Source organism: Gorilla gorilla, chromosome 18 (genome assembly GCF_029281585.2).
Source record: "Gorilla gorilla gorilla isolate KB3781 chromosome 18, NHGRI_mGorGor1-v2.1_pri, whole genome shotgun sequence".
In the NCBI taxonomy this organism is placed as follows: Eukaryota; Metazoa; Chordata; class Mammalia; order Primates; family Hominidae; genus Gorilla; species Gorilla gorilla.
In genome coordinates, this window is record NC_073242.2 from 4,882,834 (window position 1) to 4,903,868 (window position 21,035).

Below are 21,035 nucleotides of genomic sequence, written 5' to 3' on the forward strand. Positions count from 1 at the left end.
TGGTGTCTGAGCTCTGGGACCCATGGCGACGCCCGGTACAGAGGGAGTTGGGGCGGGAACCTAAACCTAACCACTGCCCTGGGAGGCCAGGGCCCGGGGACGTGGAGGCCCCAGCACAGGAGCGGTGTGCAGCGTGCCAGCCTGGGTCCCCCGAGCCCCCACCCACCGCGCCTGCATCTCCGGTGACTTTCCTGCCTCGGTTTCCTCATCTGGAAGCTGGCATTGAAGCAGCACCTGTGAGTATCTCCCCCAGAGGACAGGAAACGCACTTCCACACAGAGCCCGGAGACCCACGTCCACACGGAGCCCGGAGACCCACGTCCACACGGAGCCCGGAGACCCACGTCCACACAGCCCAGAGCATGAATGTTCTCAGCACCTTTATTACCATAGCCAAAATGTGGAGGCCTCCAACAGGAGGTGGCTGAGCAAACCGCACCCGGCTGCAGCTCGGAATGCAAATCCATCCCACAGAGACGCCACACACTCTGCTCTTTCTTAGCTCTTTAATCAGACAGAGACGCAGCGAGGCCCCCACCCTCCCTTCCCCGGCCCCTTCCCCACCCCGGCATCAGGGAGGTCCTGGGCGCTGAGGAGCCAGAGAAGCCGGGCTCGAGCCGGTGGCCTGCAGCGGAGGCCGAAGCGGAGATCGCTGGGAGGAGGAAGGTCCTGGTCCCTCCTCAGCCGACCCAGGTGGGAGCCCAGCCCGGCCTGCTCAGGGCAACTCCCCGACTTGCTGCAGGATCCAGGGCACGTAGGTCTGGACGTGGGTGTAGATGCCGGGAACGTCCCACAGGGTACAGCCGTAGCCCCAGCTGACCACCCCCACCAGGCGCCAGGACCCCCGCAGCCTGCAGACCAGAGGGCCGCCGGAGTCACCCTGAGGAAGGGAAGGAAAGGGGTCACCGCTGAGCTCTGCGGTGGGAGCAGGGCAGGCAGGCAGGGCTGGCCGGGGGCACTCACGTAGCAGGAGTCGCGGCCCTCGCTGCCGGCACACAGCATGTCATCCAGGATGGGCTGCTGGTCGCCAGTGTGCCCTGCGGCGTTGCGGTATGGCTGCTCACAGACGGCGTTCTCCAGCACCTGCACACTTACCTGCTGCAGGCGGTAGGGCGGCAGCAGCGACTCTGGGGAGAGAGGTGACCCGGGCTGGCACAGCGGAGACGCCCCTGCCGTCGACCCAGCAGCCCCAGCACCTCCCCCGGTTGGGAGGGAAGGTGGCTCCCCTGTGGCCAAGGGCCCCTAGTCCCAGCCTGAACCTCCCAGCCTGAGCACGGTGTGTGGGACCCCAGGAGGTGGGAGGGCTCGTGTCTCCCTCTAAACTCCCAGGGCTCGCAGTCGGACGGACCAGAGAAAAGTGGAGGGATGAGTTTTTCTGTTTTTTTTTCCTCCAAAAAATGCCTTTTGGTTTTGAGGTGTTTTCGTTTGCGGTGTTTTTTTTTTTCTTTTCTTTTTTAGAGATGGGGTCTTGCTATGTTGCCCAGGCTGGCCTCAAACTCCTGGGCTCAAGCCATTCTCCTGCCTCTGCCTCCCAAAGTGCTGGGATCACAGGTGTGAGCCACTGCACCCAGCAAAAAAAAATTTTAAAACCTTTCCTAAGTAGAAAAAAATGAGAAGTATTTTCCCCTCTGAATAATGAGTCTGGAGCTTGGTGTGGCCATTGGCAGTCGCAGGACCCCCGAGTCTCTGGGCCCGGGCAGCACAGAGCTGTGGGGAAAAGCAGCCGGAGGTGCTGCATGGCGGTGAGCAGCTCCATCTCTTCCCTTTCTGGAACTCACCCACCCCACCACCACCCCCGGAGCCCTGGAATGCGGCGTTTTTGGCCCACAGCCCGAGTCCTTCCCCAGCCTCCACCCAACACGCACCGAACATCCTGATCACTCCCCAGCCAGTCACCCAGCGCTGGTCCTTCGGGGTGAGCTCCAGCGAGACCGGGGAGAGCTTGACCATCCTGACATTAGCGGCACAGATCACGGGGCTCACCAGCTGGAGCAAGGCCACATCCGCACCCAGCCCAGCAGTGACATAGTTGGGGTGGACGATGATCCGGCTGACGTTCAGCAGCCCCCGGCCCCCGTAGAGATGCACGTCCCCAGCGTGGATCCGGTAGGTGGACGGGTCGGTGTCCTTCCTGGGGGAGGACGGATCCAGGCTGCTCAGGGGTCCTGGTCTGGGGCGGCCCCACTCCCACCTCCCCTCATTGGGGTCCCAGGCCCGGGACTCACCGGAAAATGCAGTGGGCGGCAGTCAGCACCCACTGGGGGTGGATGAGGGAGCCCCCACAGATGTGCGCCGAGGAGGCCCAGTGGTAGCTGTAGACCCTCAGGCTGACCTGCCACGGCCACTTCCCCTGGGGGGCGTTGTGGCCCCCCACGATGCCCACCAGGTCGTTCTCGGGGACGGGCGCTGGGAACAACCGAAGGAGGTCAGGGAGCCGGGCCCCACCCTCCTGCAATGCCAGGAGCTTCCAGGCCCTGCTCGACGAGGGGGTCAGCTCTCCGTCCTAGCCAAGTCCCTGAGGGTCCAGTGTGGGATTGGGCCAGGAGTCACCTGGGGTCTTGGACATGGAGCCCCCCCAGGCAGGGGAGGGTCAGGAACAGCAGCCACAGCATCTGCGCAGGGAGGAGAGGGCTGGCTGGAAAGAGCCGGGCGGGACCTGGGTCTGGAGGCCACAGGTGGCTGCCGGTGGTCAGTGTCCTCACCGTGGTCTGTGGCCACAGCTGCCCTCCCGGACCCTCCCGGACCCTCCCGGAGCTGCTTTCTCTTCCTTGCAAAGGAAGTGGGTGGGGCTCAGTCAGACATTCTTTTCCCGGGGTGGGGGCAATAGCTCCTAGCCCAGGCTGTGAACAGGGTGACCATGAGGACAGGGGCCACCCCCAGCCCCTCGCATCCCCTCTGCTGGGCCAACAGAGGTCCTGTACCCGGGTTCCCTGTCTACACCAGTGGCTCCCATGGGTGACTATGTCCCCCAGGGGACATTTATGCTTGTCAGGGATATGGGGACACCACCCACATCTAGTGGGAAGAGGCCGGGGTTTGGGGGCTAAATGTCTACGGTGCACAGGACGGCCCCACTGCGGAGGACCCCCGACCCCAAATGCCCACAGTGCTCAGGTTGTCGCCATGCCGCCCATTCTCGTGGCCAGTGCCACAGAGGCCAAGGAAGCACCTAGTAACCAGCTCTCCCGCAGCCTCTCCTGCCATCCGGGATGGGACGGGCACTTGTACACACCTCCACGGGTGCAAAAGTATCAGCCAGAGGGCCTGCCAGAGGCACTTGGAGCCTGGGCCAGGGGACCCGCCTGCTCCATGGTGGCCGCCCCAGGCCCAGGCTCCAGCCCTTGAAGGGAGTTTGTGGAGCCCACACAGGGAGATCTTCTGGATGGGCTCCAGGAACCTGTTTTAATCAGTACAAACCTCAGGTTGCAGGAGGGGTGCACTCTGCTCTGGGAGAGGGGCCGTCACCTGCTGGGAGTCTCAGAGGGTGGGGAGCTGCATTCTCAGGCCAGGGCCCAGCCTCCCGGGTCCCAGCTGCCCACTGCTGTGCCTTGGGGCTCCGGCAGCAAATGCCTGTTTCAGCCCAGGTAGCAGACACGTTCTGGTGCTGACGGGCAGCAGAGGCCGAGGCCCAACCCTACAGCCTCTCCTCCAGGAGTCTTGCTTTGCCATGAGATTGTAACCAGGGTGATCGTGGTGGTGTGGGAACACAAGGGAGCATTGTGAATGGGTGGGGGTGTGGGGGGTGCCTGTGTGTGTGTGCATACGTGTGTGGGCATGGGGTGTGCACATGCCTGTGTGTGCATGTGTGTGTGCATGTGTGAGTATGCGTGTGTGCATGTGTGTAAGCATGTGAGTGTGCATGCGTGTGTCAACATGTGTGTACGTGTGTGCATGTGTGAGTGTGAGCATGTGTGTGCATGCATGTGTGCATGTGTGTGGATGTGTGTGCCTGCATGTATGAGTGTGCATGTGTGTACGAGTGTGTGTGAGTGTGTATATGAGTGTGTGCACGTGTGTGAGTATATGTGCGTGTGTGCATGTGTGTATGTGTGCATGCTGGTGTTTGTGCCTGCGTGTGTATGTGTGTGCGTGTGTGTTTGCATGTGTGTAAGTGTAAGCATGTGTGTAAGTGTGGGTGTGTATGCATGTATGAGTGTGTGCATGTATGTGTGCGTGTGTGTGCGTGTACGAGTGTGTGCATGTGTGTACGCATGTGCACATGTAAGGATGTGTGCATGTGTGTTTGTGTGCCTGTGTGTGGGTATGAGTGTGCATGCATGTGTGTGCATGTAAGTGTGTGTGTGCATGCATGTGTGTGCATGTGTATGAGTGTGTGCATGTACGTGTGTGTGCATGTATGAAAGTGCGTGCATGTGTTTGAAAGCATGAGTGTGTGCGTGCATGTGAATGTGTGTGTGCATGTGTGTATGAATGTGTGCATGTAAGCGTGTGCATACGTGATGTGTGCATTGTGAGCGTGTATGAGTGTGTGCATGTGTCCATATGAATGTGTGTATGAGTGCATGCATGTGTGTGCATGCTTGTGAGTATGAGTGTGTGTGCGTGTGTGCATGTGTGTATGTGTGTGCATGCGTGTGTGTGCATGTGTGTGCATGCATGTATCAGTGTGCATGCGTGTGTGTGCATCTGTGTGTGCGCATGCGTGTATGAGTGAGTGTGTGTGTGCCCGCATGTCCTCCAGCTGGAGCAAATCCAGCCCTCTCCATGCTACCAGCAGCTTCCTGGTGATGCCTCAGGATTCCCCAGAGGCTGAGGGAGTGGGTCCCCGAGGCTGGGCCTGCAGCTGTGAAATCCTCTGCAGCCAGACTTCCACCTGCATGCCCAGCCCTGCACCTCCCCGCATGGGGAGGAGAGAAGCCCCAGGCTGCCCGAGATGGACTCCCAGCTGCCCCGTCCCTCCCTCCTGGCCGCATTCACCCATCATGGGCCAGGACCTCTGGCTCTGTGCCTTGGGAGCTGCTGCACCCCTCACTCCCAGAGGGCTTGGCCCACGCCCACTTCGAGCTGCTGCCCAGGCCCATGGAGCGGCAGCTCCATCTGAAGATGCAAGAAGGAGACAAGAGAGCAGCTGGAGGATGGGAGGCCTGGGAGGCCAGCCAGGTGAGGCCAGGAGAGGCTGATGGGAGGGAAGCTCGGGTCTGGATCACCTGGGTTCCTTGTTTAGGGCCAGAGGGCCGAGGAGAAGAGAGGACGGCTGCTTAGCCTGGGGGCTTTCTTGGTGATTCCTCTCTCTCCTGGGACACCAGGATAATGTGGCAGCTGCGTCACGGGTGCAGGACTCTCCTGGGCCCCCACCCAGCTGCCGGGAGGCAGGGTCCAGGAGGCCCAGGTAAGGCGGGGACGGCACCAGCCTGGAACCAGCCAAGATCCGCGAAGCACAGCCAGTCTGAGGGCCGCAGGGCGAGCGTGGCCAGGGCTTCCAGGGAGGCCTGGAGCCTACAGTCAGGGGTCCTGGGCTGCGGGGGGCTGGGGGAGAGGCCGAGGAGCCCTCAAGCCCCAGCTGAGTCCAGGTTGGGTGAACCAAGCTTGCCCAGGAGAGGCCAAGGAGCCCTTGGGCCCCAGCCGAGTCCAGGTTGGGTGAGCCAAGCTCGCCCTGTGCAGAGGCAGGAACGTCGGATTCTCACGTGGAGGATGCAGGTGACACTTTCCTTTTATCTTTTATTCGGTGATTTCTACTTGGAATCAGATGTGAGGTCGGCCAAAATTGGGCATTGTTGTGTGGAGAAGGTTCTAGAAGTTGCCCAGTGCTGTGTCTGCACAGGGAGGCTCCTACAGGACATGCAGGTGAAGGAGGAAAATACCTCTGGGGTCAGGAGCCGGGTGACGTGGTGAGTTGAACTGCATTTGCCGAAAAGATACGTTCAAGCCTGAGCCCCAGGACCTGTGAACGTGACTTGATCCGGAAATGAGGCTTTTGCAGACGTAATTAAGGATGTCAAGATGAGATCATCCTGGAATCAGAGTGGGCCCTAAATCCAACGACAGGCATCCTTATAAGAGAAAGGAGAGGGGGTTGAGACCTAGAGCTGTGGAGGAAGGCCGGGGAAGGCAGGCAGGGATGGGAGTGATGTGGCTGCAAGCCAAGGACAGCCAGCAACGCCGGACACGAGGAGACAGGCATGGAGCGGCCCCTCCCTCCAAGCCTCTGGAGCAAGCGGCCCTGCTGACACTCCAGGATTGAGAGAGAATACAATTCTGCCCCTCAGTTTGCAGCACTTTGTGCAGCAGCCTCAGGACACTGATACAGGTGACAAGAGATGGGGCGCAGGCTGGGCACCGTGGCTCACGCCTGTCATCTCAACGCTTTGGGAGGCTGAGGCAGGCAGATAACTTGAGGTCAGGAGTTCGAGACCAGCCTGGCTAACATGGTGAGACCCCCGTCTCTACTAAAAATACAAAAATTACCTGAGCATGGTGGCGCGCGCCTATAGTCCCAGCTACTTGGGAGGCTGAGGCAGGAGAATCGCTTGAACGTGGGAGGTGGAGGTTGCAGTGAGCTGAAATGGTCCATTGCACTCCAGCCTGGACAACGGAGCAAGACTCCATCTCAAAAAAAAAAAAAAGGAAAAAAAAATGAGGCGGAGTGGAAAAACGTCAGTAACACTTACTGTTGGGAGCTGGGAGCAGTGGCTCACGCCTGTAATCCCAGCACTTTGGGAGGCTGAGGCAGGAGGACCGCCTGAGCCCAGGAGTTCAAGGCCAGCCTGGGCAACAAAGTGAGACTCCATCCCTACAAAAAATCAACAAAATTGGCCAGGTGTGGTGGCACACACCTGTAGTCCCAGCTACTGGGGAGGCTGTGGCAGGAAGATCACTTGACCCCAGGAGGTTGAGCAGGGAGCTATGATCACACCACTGCACTCCAGCCTGAGTGACAGAGCAAGACCCTGTCTCAAAAAAAAAGTTAGGGGACCTGAATAAGGAACGAGATTCCAGTTGCATCTCTCAGGCCAGTCATGGGCTCAGGCATCCTCTGTTCCCTCTGGGAGCTGCCTATGCTGCAGCTATATGGAGCCAGGCCCTATAACAGGAAGCAGGAACCAGACTCACTGTTTAAGCAGAAGAGAATTTAAGAGAAGGAATTTGATATTTTTTCTTTTTTTTTGTTTTTTGTTTTTTGTTTTTTTGAAACGGAGTCTCACTCTATCGCCCAGGCTGGAGTGCAATGGCATGATCTTGGCTCACTGCAACCTCCGCCTCCCGGGTTCAAGTGATTCTGCGGCCTCAGCCTCCCAAGTAGCTAAGATTACAGGCGTGCACCACCACGCCCAGCTAATTTTTTGTATTTTTAGTAGAGACAGGTTTCACCGTGTTGGCCAGGCTGGTCTCAAATTCCTGACCTCAGGTGATCTGCCTGCCTTGGCCTCCCAAAGTGCTGGGATTATAGGCATGAGCCACCGCGCCCGGCGTTGTTGTTTTTTGTTTGTTTTGGGGTTTTTTTTGTGTTTTTAGTAGAGACAGGATTTCATCATGTTAGCCGGGATGGTGTCGATCTCCTGACCTCGTGACCCACCCAACTCAGCCTCCCAAATTGCTGAGATTACAGGCGTGAGCCACTGCGCCTGGCCGGATTTGATCTTTTAAACATCATTGGAGGCCAGGCCCAGTGGCTCACACCTATAATTCCAGCACTTTGGGAGGCCAAGGCAGGCAGATCACCTGAGGTCAGGAATTTGAGACCAGCCTGGCCAACACGGTGCAACCCCATCTCTGCTAAAAATATAAAAATTAGCCTGGGATGGTTGTGGGCGCCTGTAATCCCAGCTACTCAGGAGGCTGAGGCAGGAGAATCACTTGAACCCCGGAGGTGGAGGTTGCAGTAAACAAAGACTGTGCCATTGCACTCCAGCCTGGGCGACAGAGCGAGACTCTGTCTCAAAATAATAATAATAATTAATAATAATAAACATCACTGAGGCCGGGTGCGGTGGCTCACTCCTGCAATCCCAGCACTTTGGGAGGCCGAGGTGGGTGGATCACGAGGTCAGGAGATAGAGACCATCCTGGCTAATATGGTGAAACCCCGTCTCTACTAAAAATACAAAAAAAAATTAGCCGGGCGTGGTGGCGGGCGCCTGTGGTCCCAGCTACTCAGGAGGCTGAGGCAGGAGAATGGTGTGAACCCGGGAGGCGGAGCTTGCAGTGAGCCGAGATCGCGCCACCGCACTCCAGCCTGGGTGACAGAGCGAGACTGTCTCAAAATAATAATAATAATAAATAATAATAAACATCACTGGAAATTGGGATGGGCTGGAATCGAGCCCCCGGGAGCCACAGTGGAGCCCAGGGTGGAGCCGGCTCTGGGGTTGGGGGCAGGTGGAATGTGGGGACCAGCATGGGCGTGGTTTTCCATACCTGGGCCAATGACAGATTCGTTGCCGCTTCTGGTGGGCGGGGCTCTCTTTTTTGTTATTTTTTTCCTCACATGGTCTTGGATATGGTGGCCCTTTCTCCTCTGAAATCATGAGACTTCATATTGTGCTTTCAACTTAAATCCGACAAAATCTGTTTCTTTCACCTCCGCAGTGGTGTGGAGGCAAAACTAAACCAAGAGTTTCGGCGTCTTCCCAGCCAGCAAGACAATTTGTGTCTAGATGATATTCCTGCTGGGGAAGTCACGTGTAGGAGGTCCATGAGGGTGGTCAGTAGGTGAATCTTCAGAAGTTAGTGGGTAAATTTCATTTCTGATGACAAGTATTGCTTAGAGCTTTAAATGAACAAAAAGCAATTTTCTTCAACAAACATTGGAGCCAATACAATTGTTGATAAAAACGGTTTTTTGGGGTTGTTTTTTCTTTTTTTTTTTTTGACACAGGGCCTTCCTCTGTTGCCCAGGCTGGAGTGCAGTGGCAAGATCTTGGCTCACTACAGCCTGAAATTCCTGGGCTCAAATGATTCTCCTGCCTCAGCTTCCTGAGTAACTGGGACTACAGGTGCATGCCACCACACCCCGCTAATTTTTGTATTTTTTGTAGAGATGGGGTCTTGCTATGTTGCCCAGGCTCTGCATGGCTTAAAACAATGTTTTTGTAGAGATACACGCACTATGCTGCCCAGGCTGGTCCTGAACGCTTTGGCTCCATCCATCCTCCTGCCTCAGCCTCCCAAGGTGCTGGGATTACAGGCGTGACCACCGCGCCCGGCCCAGAAGCCCCGTGTATCACCAGCTGTTGGTCTTGCGTTGGTGTGGATCAGCTGCCTTGCTGCGCTCGTGCCCTGACACTGTCTGCAGGTGACCTTGGTTGTCACTGCATTGTCAGCAGACACTGCAACCCAGTCCCTTTCTTTCCAACCCTGACGCTTTTTATTCCTTTCTCTTTGTTTTTTGTTTCATTTCGGTTTTTTTGTTTTTGTTTGAGACAGAGTCTCACTCTTCTCGCCCAGGCTGGAATACAGTGGCACAATCTTGGCTCACCGTAACCTCCGCTCCACCGGGTTCAAGTGATTCTCCTGTTTCAGCCTCCCAAGTAGCTGGGATTACAGGCATGTGCCACCACGCCCAGCTAATTTTCATATTTTTAGTAGAGGCGGGGTTTTACCGTGTTGGCCAGGCTGGTCTCAAACCCCTGACCTCAGGTGATCTGCCTGCCTCGGCCTCCCGAGCAGCTGGGATGACAGGCGTGAGGCACTGCACCTGGCCTGTTTCTCTTCATGTATGTGATGCCCGGGGCGGCATGCACTGAGCTGGGCAGGGGGAGGGGTGGCCTTCCCTACCCATCCCTCACTCACAGAAGGGGCTTCCCGCGGTCCACTGTTAAGTAGAATGTTTGCCTTGAGCTTGGGTGAGATCTGCGAAATTTGCTAAGAGTTTTATTGCAGTTGGTGGTTGAATTGATCAACCCAGAGAATCAAATACTTATCGATTAGATTATCACCTGCTTGTTTATCTCTGCTCCGTTAACTGGCAAATTAGACGGTTAGATTTCCCAAGCGTTAAACCCGCCTGGTTTAGACCTGTTTAGGTTTTATTGTAATTCTGAGCACATTTTCAGAGTCAGCTTGTTAATGATTTTGGATGTTTGAGTCAATGTTCGTGAGTTAATTCGGCCTGAAGTTTTCCTGCGCTCTATTAGTCCAGCCTTGTTCTGCAGGCGACACTCATGGAATCGAATCAGTCAGGACATTCCTCTCTTTTTTCTAGCCTCTGGAAGAGTTTGTTTGAAATGGGGATTATTTGTTCCTTGAAGATTTAGTATAATTGTCACATAAAACCATGCAAGATAGATATATACAACTATATACCCACAACAATTAAAAAATTAAAAAAATTGAAGTAATTGGCTGGGTGCAGTAGCTCACACCTGTAATCCCAACACTTTGGAAGGCCGAGTGGGGGACGATTGCTTGAGCTGAGAAGTATGAGACCAGCCTGGGCAACATAGTGAGACCTGGTCTCTACCAAAAATTTAAGTATTAGCTGGGCATGACGGTGTGGCCCAGAGCTTCACTAGATGAGGCTCGGGGCACATGTGGTAGACATGGGGAGCAGACAGATCCCGGGCCTTCCCGGCAGAGCAGTGGGAAGAATACAGTGGCAGACCCCCTCAGCCTGTCCCTGTGGGGCACGGCTCTGCCCAGGGGCTGTCCAGAGGCTGTCAGACCCAGGAGAGGGTGGGTCACAGCGTTGAGGTGACCCAGGGACAGGCACAGGACGCCTCCGTGGGCCTGCATCCTCTATGAGCAGGGGGGGCAACGTCAGTGAGATTCCCGTCCCTCATCAGGGTGGCCCCTTTGTCCCTGTGGCAGGGCCTTAGAACAGCTATCGTGTAGCAGGTGACATGGGTGATGGGCCTGGGGATGGCCATCGTGTAGCAGGTGACGTGGGTGAGGGTGCTGGGGACGGCCATCATGTAGTAGGTGACGTGGGTGAGGATGCTGGGGACAGCCATTGGGTAGCAGGTGATGTGGGTAAAGGGCCTGGGGACGGCCATCACGTAGCAGGTGACGTGGGTGAGAGTGCTGGGGACAGCCATCAGGTAGCAGGTGATGTGGGTGAAGGGCCTGGGGACGGCCATCGGGTAGCAGGTGACGTGGGTGAGGGTGCTGGGGACAGCCATCAGGTAGCAGGTGACGTGGGTGAAGGGCCTGGGGACGGCCATCGGGTAGCAGGTGACGTGGGTGAGGGTGCTGGGGACAGCCATCAGGTAGCAGGTGATGTGGGTGAAGGGCCTGGGGACGGCCATCGGGTAGCAGGTGACGTGGGTGAGGGTGCTGGGAACGGCCATTGGGTAGCAGGTGATGTGGGTAAAGGGCCTGGGGATGGCCATCATGTAGCAGGTGACGTGGGTGAGGGTGCTGGGGACAGCCATCGGGTAGCAGGTGACGTGGGTGAAGGGCCTGGGGACGGCCGTCGGGTAGCAGGTGATGTGGGTGAAGGGCCTGGGGACGGCCGTCGGGTAGCAGGTGACGTGGGTGAAGGGCCTGGGGACAGCCATCGGGTAGCAGGTGACGTGGGTGAAGGGCCTGCAGACCCACTCCTGGCCCTGGCCCAGGTCTCTGGGCCTCTGCATGGTTGGCACACTGCCAGCTGCTGCAGCACCCACCCCAGCACCCGCCCGGGTCTGCCTCCAACTGCAATGTTGCAAAAGGGACCTGCGCGTGGCGGGCTCTGTGCCGTTGTCCAGGCTGCATCCTGCCTTAGGCACGGGGCCCTCACCACAGTTCTGATCTGTCCCTAATCTCCCCCCGCACCCCACTGTCTGAATACAGAGGCCCCTCCTCTCTACTGGGGAGCCCAGACATCTAGCCCTTGCCCTGTGTGGTTCTCTCCGGGTGAGGTGGGAGGGACCTGCCGGGAGAGACAACATCCCTGCTGCTTCACTCACGGTGTGAAGCTGGAAGGGGCCAGACTCAGACCCCCTCCCGGGCCAGCTTCTCCATGAAGCCCCTTTCTCCAGCAAGAAAGTGTAGCTGCCCCTCTGGGTGCTCAGGGGCCTTCTCAGCCTCACCTGACCCTCACCTTGGGGGTGGGGGGTGCAAGAGAAAGGAGAATGAAGACTTCCCCATCTCAGGTTGAGGATGCCTGGTGCCCCGTCACAGCCCAGCAGCCTCCCTGACCCAGCCCTAGTCCCAGACCTGCGAGGCGGGCACAGGGCGGCCATATGGGAAGTCTCAGTGCTAAATGCTCCAATGCCCTGGGGCAAACAGTGGCCCAGCAACTAGGGATGTAAACCGTGCTTGGGTTTCCTCAGAAGCCTCCTGTGCCACACCCTGGAGATGCCCTGGGCACGGGGCATGGCTGGGCAGGGCTGCAGGTGGGCACTGGGAAGGGCTGGGCAGGGCTGCAGGTGGGCACTGGGCAGGGCTGGGCAGGGCTGCAGGTGGGCACTGGGCAGGGCTGGGCAGGGCTGCAGGTGGGCACTGGGCAGTGCTGGGCAGGGCTGCAGGTAGGCACTGGGCAGGGCTGGGCAGGGCTGGGCAGAGCTGGGCAGGTTAGATGGGTGGGTGGGTGGGTGGACGGACAGATGGACAGACGGATGAGTGGATAGATTCGTGGGTGGGTGGATGGATGGGTAGATCAATAGATAGGTGGATGGATGGATGGATGGATGAATTAGTGGATAGGTGGGTGGATGGATGGATGGATGGATGGATGGATGGATGGATGGATGGATGAATTAGTGGATAGGTGGGTGGATGGATGGATGGATGGATGGATGGCTGGATGAGTGGATGGATTTAGTATGGGTAGATGGGTAGACGGATGGTAGATGGATGAAATTTGGTAATGAGGCTGACCTGTACTTTTAGTGGAGGGCTGGGCTGGGAGCTGGGCCCCCAAGAGTAGAGTCATCACTGAGAATATTTCCCCTGCTCTTGCCACCCCATTCATCATTTCCCTCCACCACCAAAGAATGTCTGGTCTGGAGCAGCCATTTCTACAGTGCAACCTTCCAGAGCAGATGCACCCACGTCAGGAAGCCCCCAGTCACTGCCCGCCAGCCGCACCCACACTCAGGAACACACTGGCCACTTTCTGGTTTGCCTTGCTAACAGTTTAACGAGACGATACTGCAAACTGGCTCCAGGACTTCCATCCCTAACCTCACCCCCATTCAAAGCACCTTCCATGCCTCCTCCTCCCAGTGTGAGGGAGGAAGGTGACGGGTCTGAAAAGGTGAAGGGGAGTGAGGACCATGTGGGATGGAGGAGCAGAGAAGGTGGGTGCTGGAAGGCTCAGGGAGCAGAGGGGCCAGGACGAGGAAGGAACTGGATTCTTGGGGAGCTGGGAGGGGCCTGGGGCTTAGAGGTGCATTTGCTGCAGGATCCAGGGCACATAGGTCTGGACTCGTGTGTAGACGCCAATGCTGGGCCGATCACTGTAAAATCCCCAGCTCACTACTCCCGTCTGGAGCCACGTACCCTTCTTCTGGCAGACCAGGGGGCCGCCTGAGTCACCCTGTGGAGCAGAGAAGGCCCAGCTTGACCAGAGACCCAGGACCCTGCACATCCAAGTCCAGCCTCGGGGCCGCAGACAGGAAAAGAGATGGCAGGAGAGAGGCGCCAGGTCTCATCTTCCAGGTGCGGCAGCCCGTGCGGCCGGCACAGATCATGTCATCCTGGATGAACTTTCTGTCTCCAGCACCAGGAAAAGCATCCTGGGTCTGCTGCTCACAGTCTGCATTGCTCAGTGTGGGGACCTTCACCTGCTGCGGGCGGTAAGGAGGCGGCAGCATATCTGCAGAGACAAGCCACGGGTGGCGGGAGCGGCTCAGGAGGGTCCCCCAACCAGCACCATGGCAGGACCCCTCCCTGCCCCCAGCCTCAGCTCAGGACCTGGGATGCTCAGCCTACACAGCCTAAGGTGGAGTCAAAGGGGCTCCACCTCTAAAGCTGCAGGAACCCAGAAGGGAAATGCCAGGGTAGAGTACAGTGGCATAATCATAGCTCCCTGCAGCCTCCGCCTCCCAGGCTCCAGCGATGCTCAAGCAATCCTCCAGCCTCAGCCTTCCAAGTAGCTGGGACCACAGGCCTACACCACCATGCCCAGCTAATTTTTTTTTTTTAAGATGGGGTCTCACCCTGTCGCCCAGACTGGAGTGCAATGGCACAATCTCTGGTCACTGCAACCTCTGCCTCCTGGGCTCAAGCAGTTCTCCTGCCTCAGCCTCCTGAGTAGCTGAGATTACAAGCACCCACCACCACGCCCAGCTAATTTTTGTGTTTTTAGAAGAGTCAGGGTTTCACCATGTTGGCCAGGCTGGTCTTGAATTCCTGATCTCAAATGATCCACTGGCCTCGGCCTCCCAAAGTACTGGGATTACAGGTGCGAGCCACCGTGCCTGGCCAATATATATATTTTTTAATTTTTTGTAGAGATGGAGTCTCCCTGTGTTGGCCAGGCTGGTCTTGAACTCCTAGGCTCAAGTGATCCTCCTACCTTGGCCTCCCAAAGTGCTGAGATTACAGGTGTGAGTCACCGCACGCACTCCCCCACCACCCTACCACCCCATCCACCAATACCTTTTAAATTGGGAGCAAAGGGAGATGGGACCCTACACACACACTCTAGAAAAGAGAGGCAGGCCCTATGCTCACACTCTAGAAAAGGGAGACAGGACCCTACACACACACACATACACACACTCTAGAAAAGGGAGGCAGGACCTACGGCACACACTCTAGAAAAGGGAGGCAGGACGTACGCACACACTCTAGAAAAGGGAGACAGGACCTACACACACACTCTAGAAAAGGGAGACAGGACCCTACACACACACACACACACACACACACACACACACTCTAGAAAAGGGAGGCAGGACCTACGCGCACACTCTAAAAAAGGGAGGCAGGACCTACGCACACACTCTAGAAAAGGGAGACAGGACCCCCACACACTCTAGAAAAGGGAGGCGGGACCCCCCACACACTCTAGAAAAGGGAGGCAGGAAGTACACACACACTCTAGAAAAGGGAGACGGGACCACACACACACACTCACTCTAGAAAAGGGAGGCAGGACCTACGCACACACTCTAGAAAAGGGAGACAGGACCCTACACACACACACACACTCTAGGTAAGGGAGGCAGGACCTACACACACACTCTAGAAAAGGGAGGCAGGACCTATGCACACACTCTAGAAAAGGGAGACGGGACCCCCACACACTCTAGAAAAGGGAGGCAGGACCTATGCACACACTCTAGAAAAGGGAGACGGGACCCCCACACACTCTAGAAAAGGGAGACAGGACCCCCACACACTCTAGAAAAGGGAGGCGGGACGTACACACACACTCTAGAAAAGGGAGACGGGACCACACACACACACACACACACACACTCACTCTAGAAAAGGGAGGCAGGACCTACGCACACACTCTAGAAAAGGGAGACAGGACCCTACACACACACACACACACACACTCTAGAAAAGGGAGGCAGGACCTACACACACACACACACACACACTCTAGAAAAGGGAGGCAGGACCTATACACACACTCTAGAAAAGGGAGGCGGGAGTTATGCACACACTCTAGAAAACAGAGGCGGGACGTACACACACACTCTAGAAAAGGAAGACAGGACCACACACACACACTCTCTCTCTCTCTAGTAAAGGGAGGCAGGACCTACGCAGACACTCTAGAAAAGGGAGGTGGGACCTACGCGCTCTAGAACAGCCCCAGGTATTGCCTTTCAAAGAACAGAGGCCCGAAGCAGGAAAGGAAGAAAGCTTCAGGGTTTCTGCAGCCTTCAGTGGAGGGATGGACAGATGGATAAATTCGTGCCCTCTTTGAACCCATTTTCTTTTCCACGAAATGAAGAAAATGTCTTGCAACATGTCTATGGGTAAGATACGTGTTCCACACACACACGCACAGCGCAGTCGGTGCCTCCTGCCACCCACCCCAAAGGCTCATTTTCTTTGCTCCCTCTGTTTTATGAGCTTGAATTCCCCAGGGCAGCTCACCTGAACCCTGCACCCCAACCCTAGCAAGAGAAACCCCAGAATGTGCAAACCAAGGGCTTGTGTTTCATGAGCCTTCCCAGGACCCCCCCCCGCACGCCCACCCTGCGTCCCTCTGGTTCTCACCAAACAAGCCGACCATGCCCCAGCCTGTGGTCCAGCAGTTGTGACTGTCAGTGAACTCCAGGGACTGTGACGGCAGGGCGACTGCTGCGAGAGTGTTTGTTGTTCTCACACTGGTGGCCAGCTTCATCAGGGCGATGTCTGCCCCCAGGAAGAAGACAGAGTAGTTGGGGTGGACGACCATCCGGCTGACGTTCAGCAGCCCCCGGCCCCTGTACAGATACACATCCCCGGCGTGAATCCGGTAGGTGGACGGGTCGGTGTCCTTCCTGGGGGAGGACAGACCCAGGCTACTTAAGGGACCTGGTATGGGGCAGCCCCACTCCCGCCTCCCCTCGGTGGGGTCCCCGGCCCAGGACTCACCGGAAAATGCAGTGGGCGGCGGTCAGCACCCACTGGAGGTGGACGAGGGAGCCCCCGCAGATGGGCACCCAGGAGGCCCAGTGGCAGCTGTAGATCCTCAGGCTGACCTGCCACGACCACTTCCCCTGGGGGGCGCTGTGGCCCCCCCACGATGCCCACCGGGTCATTCTCGGGGACGGGCGCTGGGAACAACTGAAGGAGGTCAGGGAGCCCGGCCTGTGCCACCCGAGCCTCACCCCGCACCTGCCCTCGGGCAGGAGCTGGGCCATGCAGGTGTCCCCTGGATCCTGGGGACGGGGCTGGCAGAGCCCCTGGGAAGGGAGGGCTGTGTGGGGTCGGGACTCACCTGGACTCCCAGCGCTGCAGCTCCCCAGGGAGGAGACGGCCAGGAACAGCAGCAGCAGCAACTGCAGGGAGAGGGCGTGGAGTGCAGGCTGGGGGCTCAGACCCGGGGTCAGGGGTGGAGGGCGTGGGGTGCGGGCTGGGGGCTCAGACCCGGAGTCAGGGGTGGGGGCCAGGAGCCGCCCGCAGGCATCAGGGAGGGGACGGTGCCCTTACGGTGCCGGGACTCAGCTGCTCTCTCCCCCGGCCCCTCGGAGCCCCTTTATCCTCAGCCACAGGAGGAGGGCAGCAGGAGGGTGGGGCCCTGTGGTGACCTCAGGTCTCTTCACCCTCTCCTCCACTCTCTCTCCCACCCACACTCCAAGTCTCCACCCACCCCGCAGCCTGGGCTGGCAGGACAGGGGTAAGAGGAGAGGGTGAGGGCAGAGAGCGGCCGGGGCGGGGTTGGGACCCTCCAGCCTGCCTGTTCCTCCACGAGGACATCACAGCATCATAGGGCCGGTTTGGAGGGCAGGGCCCTTGGAAAAATCTCAGATCTGGAGCTCAGGAAGGAGCCCGAGGCAGCGGCAAGCCTCTGCTCCCACCATGGGGTCCCCAGGACAGTTTCCAGCAGTTCATGAGCTGCAGCACCCTATGAAGGTGACGGGTGGCCCCGTGCGGAGGTGCGGCTCGCTCCCGGGACAGGGGCCACAGGCCCAGCAGATTGTCCCAGCGAGGTACCCACCATGATGGTGCCCACCGCAACTGGCCAAACCCACTCTGGCCAGATGTCCTCCGGCTGGCTCAGCCTGGGGTCTGCACGTGGAGACACCTCCATGTTGGGTGTGGTTGGGGTGAGGTCCTCCATCCTCAGAGCGGCCTTCGGGACACAATTGAGTCAGGGTCTGGCTCTGTCGCCCAGGTTGGAGTGTAGTGGCATGATCACAGCTCACTGCAGCCTCCACTTCCTGGGCTCAAGCGATCCTCCCACTCAGCTCTCCCAAGTAGCTGGGACCATAGGAGCACTATGCCCCAGAGACAGGAGAGAGACCCGTGCAGTGCTGACCAGAGGGGCCTAGGGGCAGAAATGCCATCCTGGACGTGCCATGGCTGCACCCTGGGTCTCGGGCAAGAGCTTCAGAGGTGTGGTGGCTCCAAAGCCGTGATTCTCCCAGGGAGCAGGGGGCTTCGGGGACAGAGCCAGGACCGGCAACCACAGAGGCCGCCGGAAAGGCAGTGAGGGAAGGGACGGAGAGGAGAGATGTAGGGAGGAGGGAGGGAGGACCCAGGAGGAGACTGGGACTTGGCTGTCCCGTGCTGGAGGATTCAGCGTGCCCACGTCCTGCAGCCTGGGCCGTCTGTCCCCAGCCTCGGTGAGAGCTGCTCCTCCTCTGGGGCCCCTCCACCAAGAGGTCACAGGCACCCTGAGAAAGGCCTGGAGCTCCAGGCCCGTCCCTCCACCAGCGGGTGCTGGGACCCCAGCCGGAGCTAATGAAAGTGGGCTCAGGGGCTCACATCCTGCCCAGAGTGTAGGGAGCCTGACCCTCGTGCTCCCTGAGGCCGCATGGTCCCTACTCCTCCATCCCTCTCTGGCCTGGGCCCCCACCTGCCCCCAAAATCTTCCTAAATCGTTTTTTCCAGTCTTAAGCCCCTCCCCCATCTCTGTGTGCCCCCCACCCCCGCCGCACACCTCGGGCTTCCCAAGTTGGAGGCACATGTAGTTGGGGTGGGGCAGTTAGCACTAAAAGCCAGAAGTTCCTCTGCCGGAGGTGAGGAGGTCAGTGGTCCCCCGGCCCCTCACCGGTCGGGCGGATGGACAGACGATCCCATCTGGTACTCACAGCCACCGCAGGGCGGCGGGGCCTGAGAGCGTCAGGCCACCCAGGGGGACCCTCCCGCTGAGGCCCGGGGGTGGAGGCAGCCACTCTCGGCACCGGCACCCCCTACCTCGTCCATCTCAGAGTGAAGCCGTCCTGCCCCAGCCTGGAGGCTGGCGGGGGAGGTGACGAGGCAGCCAACCACCCAGAGCTGGAGAGAGGGCGCCACGGTGTTTTCCCCGGCGTTTCTTCACTGAACTTTCTCAGCCGTTTCTCCGCATGCCCCTGATAACAGAAACCTGATCTGATGTGCAGTCTGGGGACATCCAGGTCCACCTGGGGTCAAGGGCCCGGTGGCCCCATGCAGGCCCCCCCGGGGTCCCAGGAAGCCTGGGCTGTGGGAAGAATCCGGAATCCTGGTGGGGCCAAGAGGGGATTCAGAGAGACCCCGGAGGAAGCTGTCCTCAGGCCCCTATTGTGGAGGAGACCCTGGCGGGGGGGTGGTCAGTGGATTCCAGGGGGAAGTGGATCCCTTGCTTCCGAGGGGCCCAGGGAGCAGGAGGAACTCAGCAGGGTGGAGGCAGGGCCTCCCTGCGGCTCCAGGAAGCCCACGCAGGGGGGTGCTCCCGTCTCCCCCAAAAGTGGGGGACGGAGAGTGTTGTTCCCAGATAAGTGAGAGTGGCCACAGCTCACCAGGCAGGGGCTTTGGGACCACAGGGCCTCGTGGTGCGCAGGCTGTGGCTGTGGCTATGACAGGACCACTGTGTCCCGTTCAGGGTCTTAGGGGCAGCCATGGGGACCCACACCCACAGTGGCTCCTCTGCCTGGAGAGGAAGGGTGAGGGGGTAGCTGCTCAGGGGCAGAGCTGGGGTCCCCCAAATTCCAGGGCAGCCAGCTCCACGGAGACCCCACAGTTCAGGGAGGCGATGTCCTCAGCTGACCCCGAGACTCCAGGAGGTCCAAGGAGGAGACACGGCCGAGGGAGCAGGCTCAGGCTGCTGGCCCCGCAGTGCGGCTCCGGGTCTGAACTGGGGTGCAGCAAGGCTGGGTTTGATGTCACAGATTTGGGGGAATGAGGGAAATGAGCAAACAACTGTCCAAACCAGGGATGGGTGTTGGGGAGAGGACAGCTAGCTCATCCGTGGGCTGTGGGAACCCGGGCGGGGAGGCTGAGCTGCCCAGGGGCTGCCTCCGGGAAGCGGAGCCCTCCCCACTGGCCCCCAACCCAGCGTGAAGGTGCAGTCACTCGAGGCTGGCCCTGAGCCCTCCAGAACCTTGAGATGTGTACCAGGAAGTCCCCACCACGGCTCAGGACACATCAGAGAATCAGAGACTCAGAGGCTGCTGTTCACACAGTTTAATAGCATGGCGGACCCAGGCAGGAGGCAAGGTCCCTGAGTGCGTCCTCCCTCGCCCACATCCACAGGACACCAGCTTCTGAGCCTCCCCTGCCGCTGTGTCCTCACCCCCAGGTCAGGGAAGGACGGGGTACTTCAGGGGCCAGGCGGGGTGGGCAGGAACAGGGCCTGGAGGCGGGAGGAGGAGCAGAGGGGAGGCCCGGCGGGGATGGCAGGAGGGCAGGTCCGCTCCCCAGCAATCAAAGCCTCCTCAACGCTCCAGCGGGACGTGCTGGCGGACCCAGGATGAATAGGTCATCACCCAGGTGTAGACACCAGGGTAGTCCCCATGCCTGGAGGCCACGCCCCAGCTCAGCACGCCAACCTGGAGCCAGGTGTCCAGCCGGTAACAGACCGGGGGGTCCCAGCATCACCCTGTATGGGGAGGACAGTCAGGGGACAGCCCCACGGCAAAGCAGCTCCCACAGCCGACGCTGAGGGCAGAGGGCCGGGGTCTCACCTGGCAGGAACCCTGCCCCTTCCTCCCTGCACACGGCATGGCAGCCTTGATGATGGTGCCCTGGCCGTGGGCAGTGGGGCCTTTGTGATACATCCTCTCGCAAGCTCGGGCCCTCACAATGGGGACCTCGGCCTCTTGCAGGTCGGGGGCCGGGGGCAGCGGCGCTGTGGGGAGGGACTGGGTGAGCATGGCTGGTCCTGGTGGGCTCAGGCCCTCCGTCCATCTGCCAGGGAGCCTGGGCTGGCAGCTCCTTTTGGGCTCATGATCCCACTCAGCAGAAACAACACACTCAAGCTCCAACGGAAGCCGGAAGGGAATCGCAGGGCTGCAGTGCTATAGAACATGACATTCCCAAAATTAAAGACGGGAGCTCCAACAAATAAGAGAAAAAGCCATCTAGAAAAGAAGCAACAGCCACACTGAAGTCGTGGGTCACACTGAGAGCTGCGCCTTCTGTCCCAACCTGGGATGGGTGTTGGGGAGAGGACAGCTAGCTCATCCTTGGGCTATGGGAACCCCGGGCGGGGGCAGAGGCTGAGCTGCTCAGGGTTCTGGCTTTTGGAAGATCTCGCTACTTTATTGCCAGTCAAGAAGAAAAGTTGCAACATTCTGGGC

The 21,035-nt window shown here is 58.8% G+C and overlaps 2 protein-coding genes across 2 annotated transcripts; both read right to left on the minus strand.

The window, feature by feature from the left end:
• Positions 1–504: 504 nt before the first annotated feature.
• Positions 505–11,531, minus strand: LOC101143453 (uncharacterized). Its single transcript, XM_055366630.2, has 6 exons — positions 10,779–11,531; positions 10,642–10,695; positions 2,226–2,503; positions 1,866–2,131; positions 964–1,127; positions 505–880 (listed from the first exon to the last, which is right to left on the minus strand). The coding sequence occupies exons 1-6, from the start codon at positions 11,529–11,531 to the stop codon at positions 716–718; spliced, it is 1,680 nt and encodes a 559-aa protein (XP_055222605.1). The 3' UTR covers positions 505–715.
• Positions 11,532–13,129: 1,598 nt separating this feature from the next.
• On the minus strand, positions 13,130–20,609 carry LOC129527753 (putative serine protease 29). The gene is given in 9 exon segments (XM_055366631.1): positions 13,130–13,423; positions 13,548–13,699; positions 16,066–16,331; positions 16,426–16,571; positions 16,573–16,607; positions 16,772–16,978; positions 18,900–18,979; positions 19,257–19,387; positions 20,421–20,609. Coding segments are annotated over 9 exon segments (1,365 nt in total). The 3' UTR covers positions 13,130–13,264.
• Positions 20,610–21,035: the final 426 nt, after the last annotated feature.

Bases quoted from the DNA above. Each gene is read 5' to 3' on its own strand.
- LOC101143453 (XM_055366630.2), bottom strand. From the start codon at position 11,531: ATGCAGAGGCCCAGAGACCTGGGCCAGGGCCAGGAGTGGGTCTGCAGG. The intron at 2,504-10,641 runs GTGACCCACCCT...GGACTTGGCTAG, and splicing joins CCCTGGGTCACCTCAACGCT to GACGGAGAGCTGACCCCCTC. The intron at 1,128-1,865 runs GTGCGTGTTGGG...CTCTCTCCCCAG, and splicing joins GGGAGTGATCAGGATGTTCG to AGTCGCTGCTGCCGCCCTAC.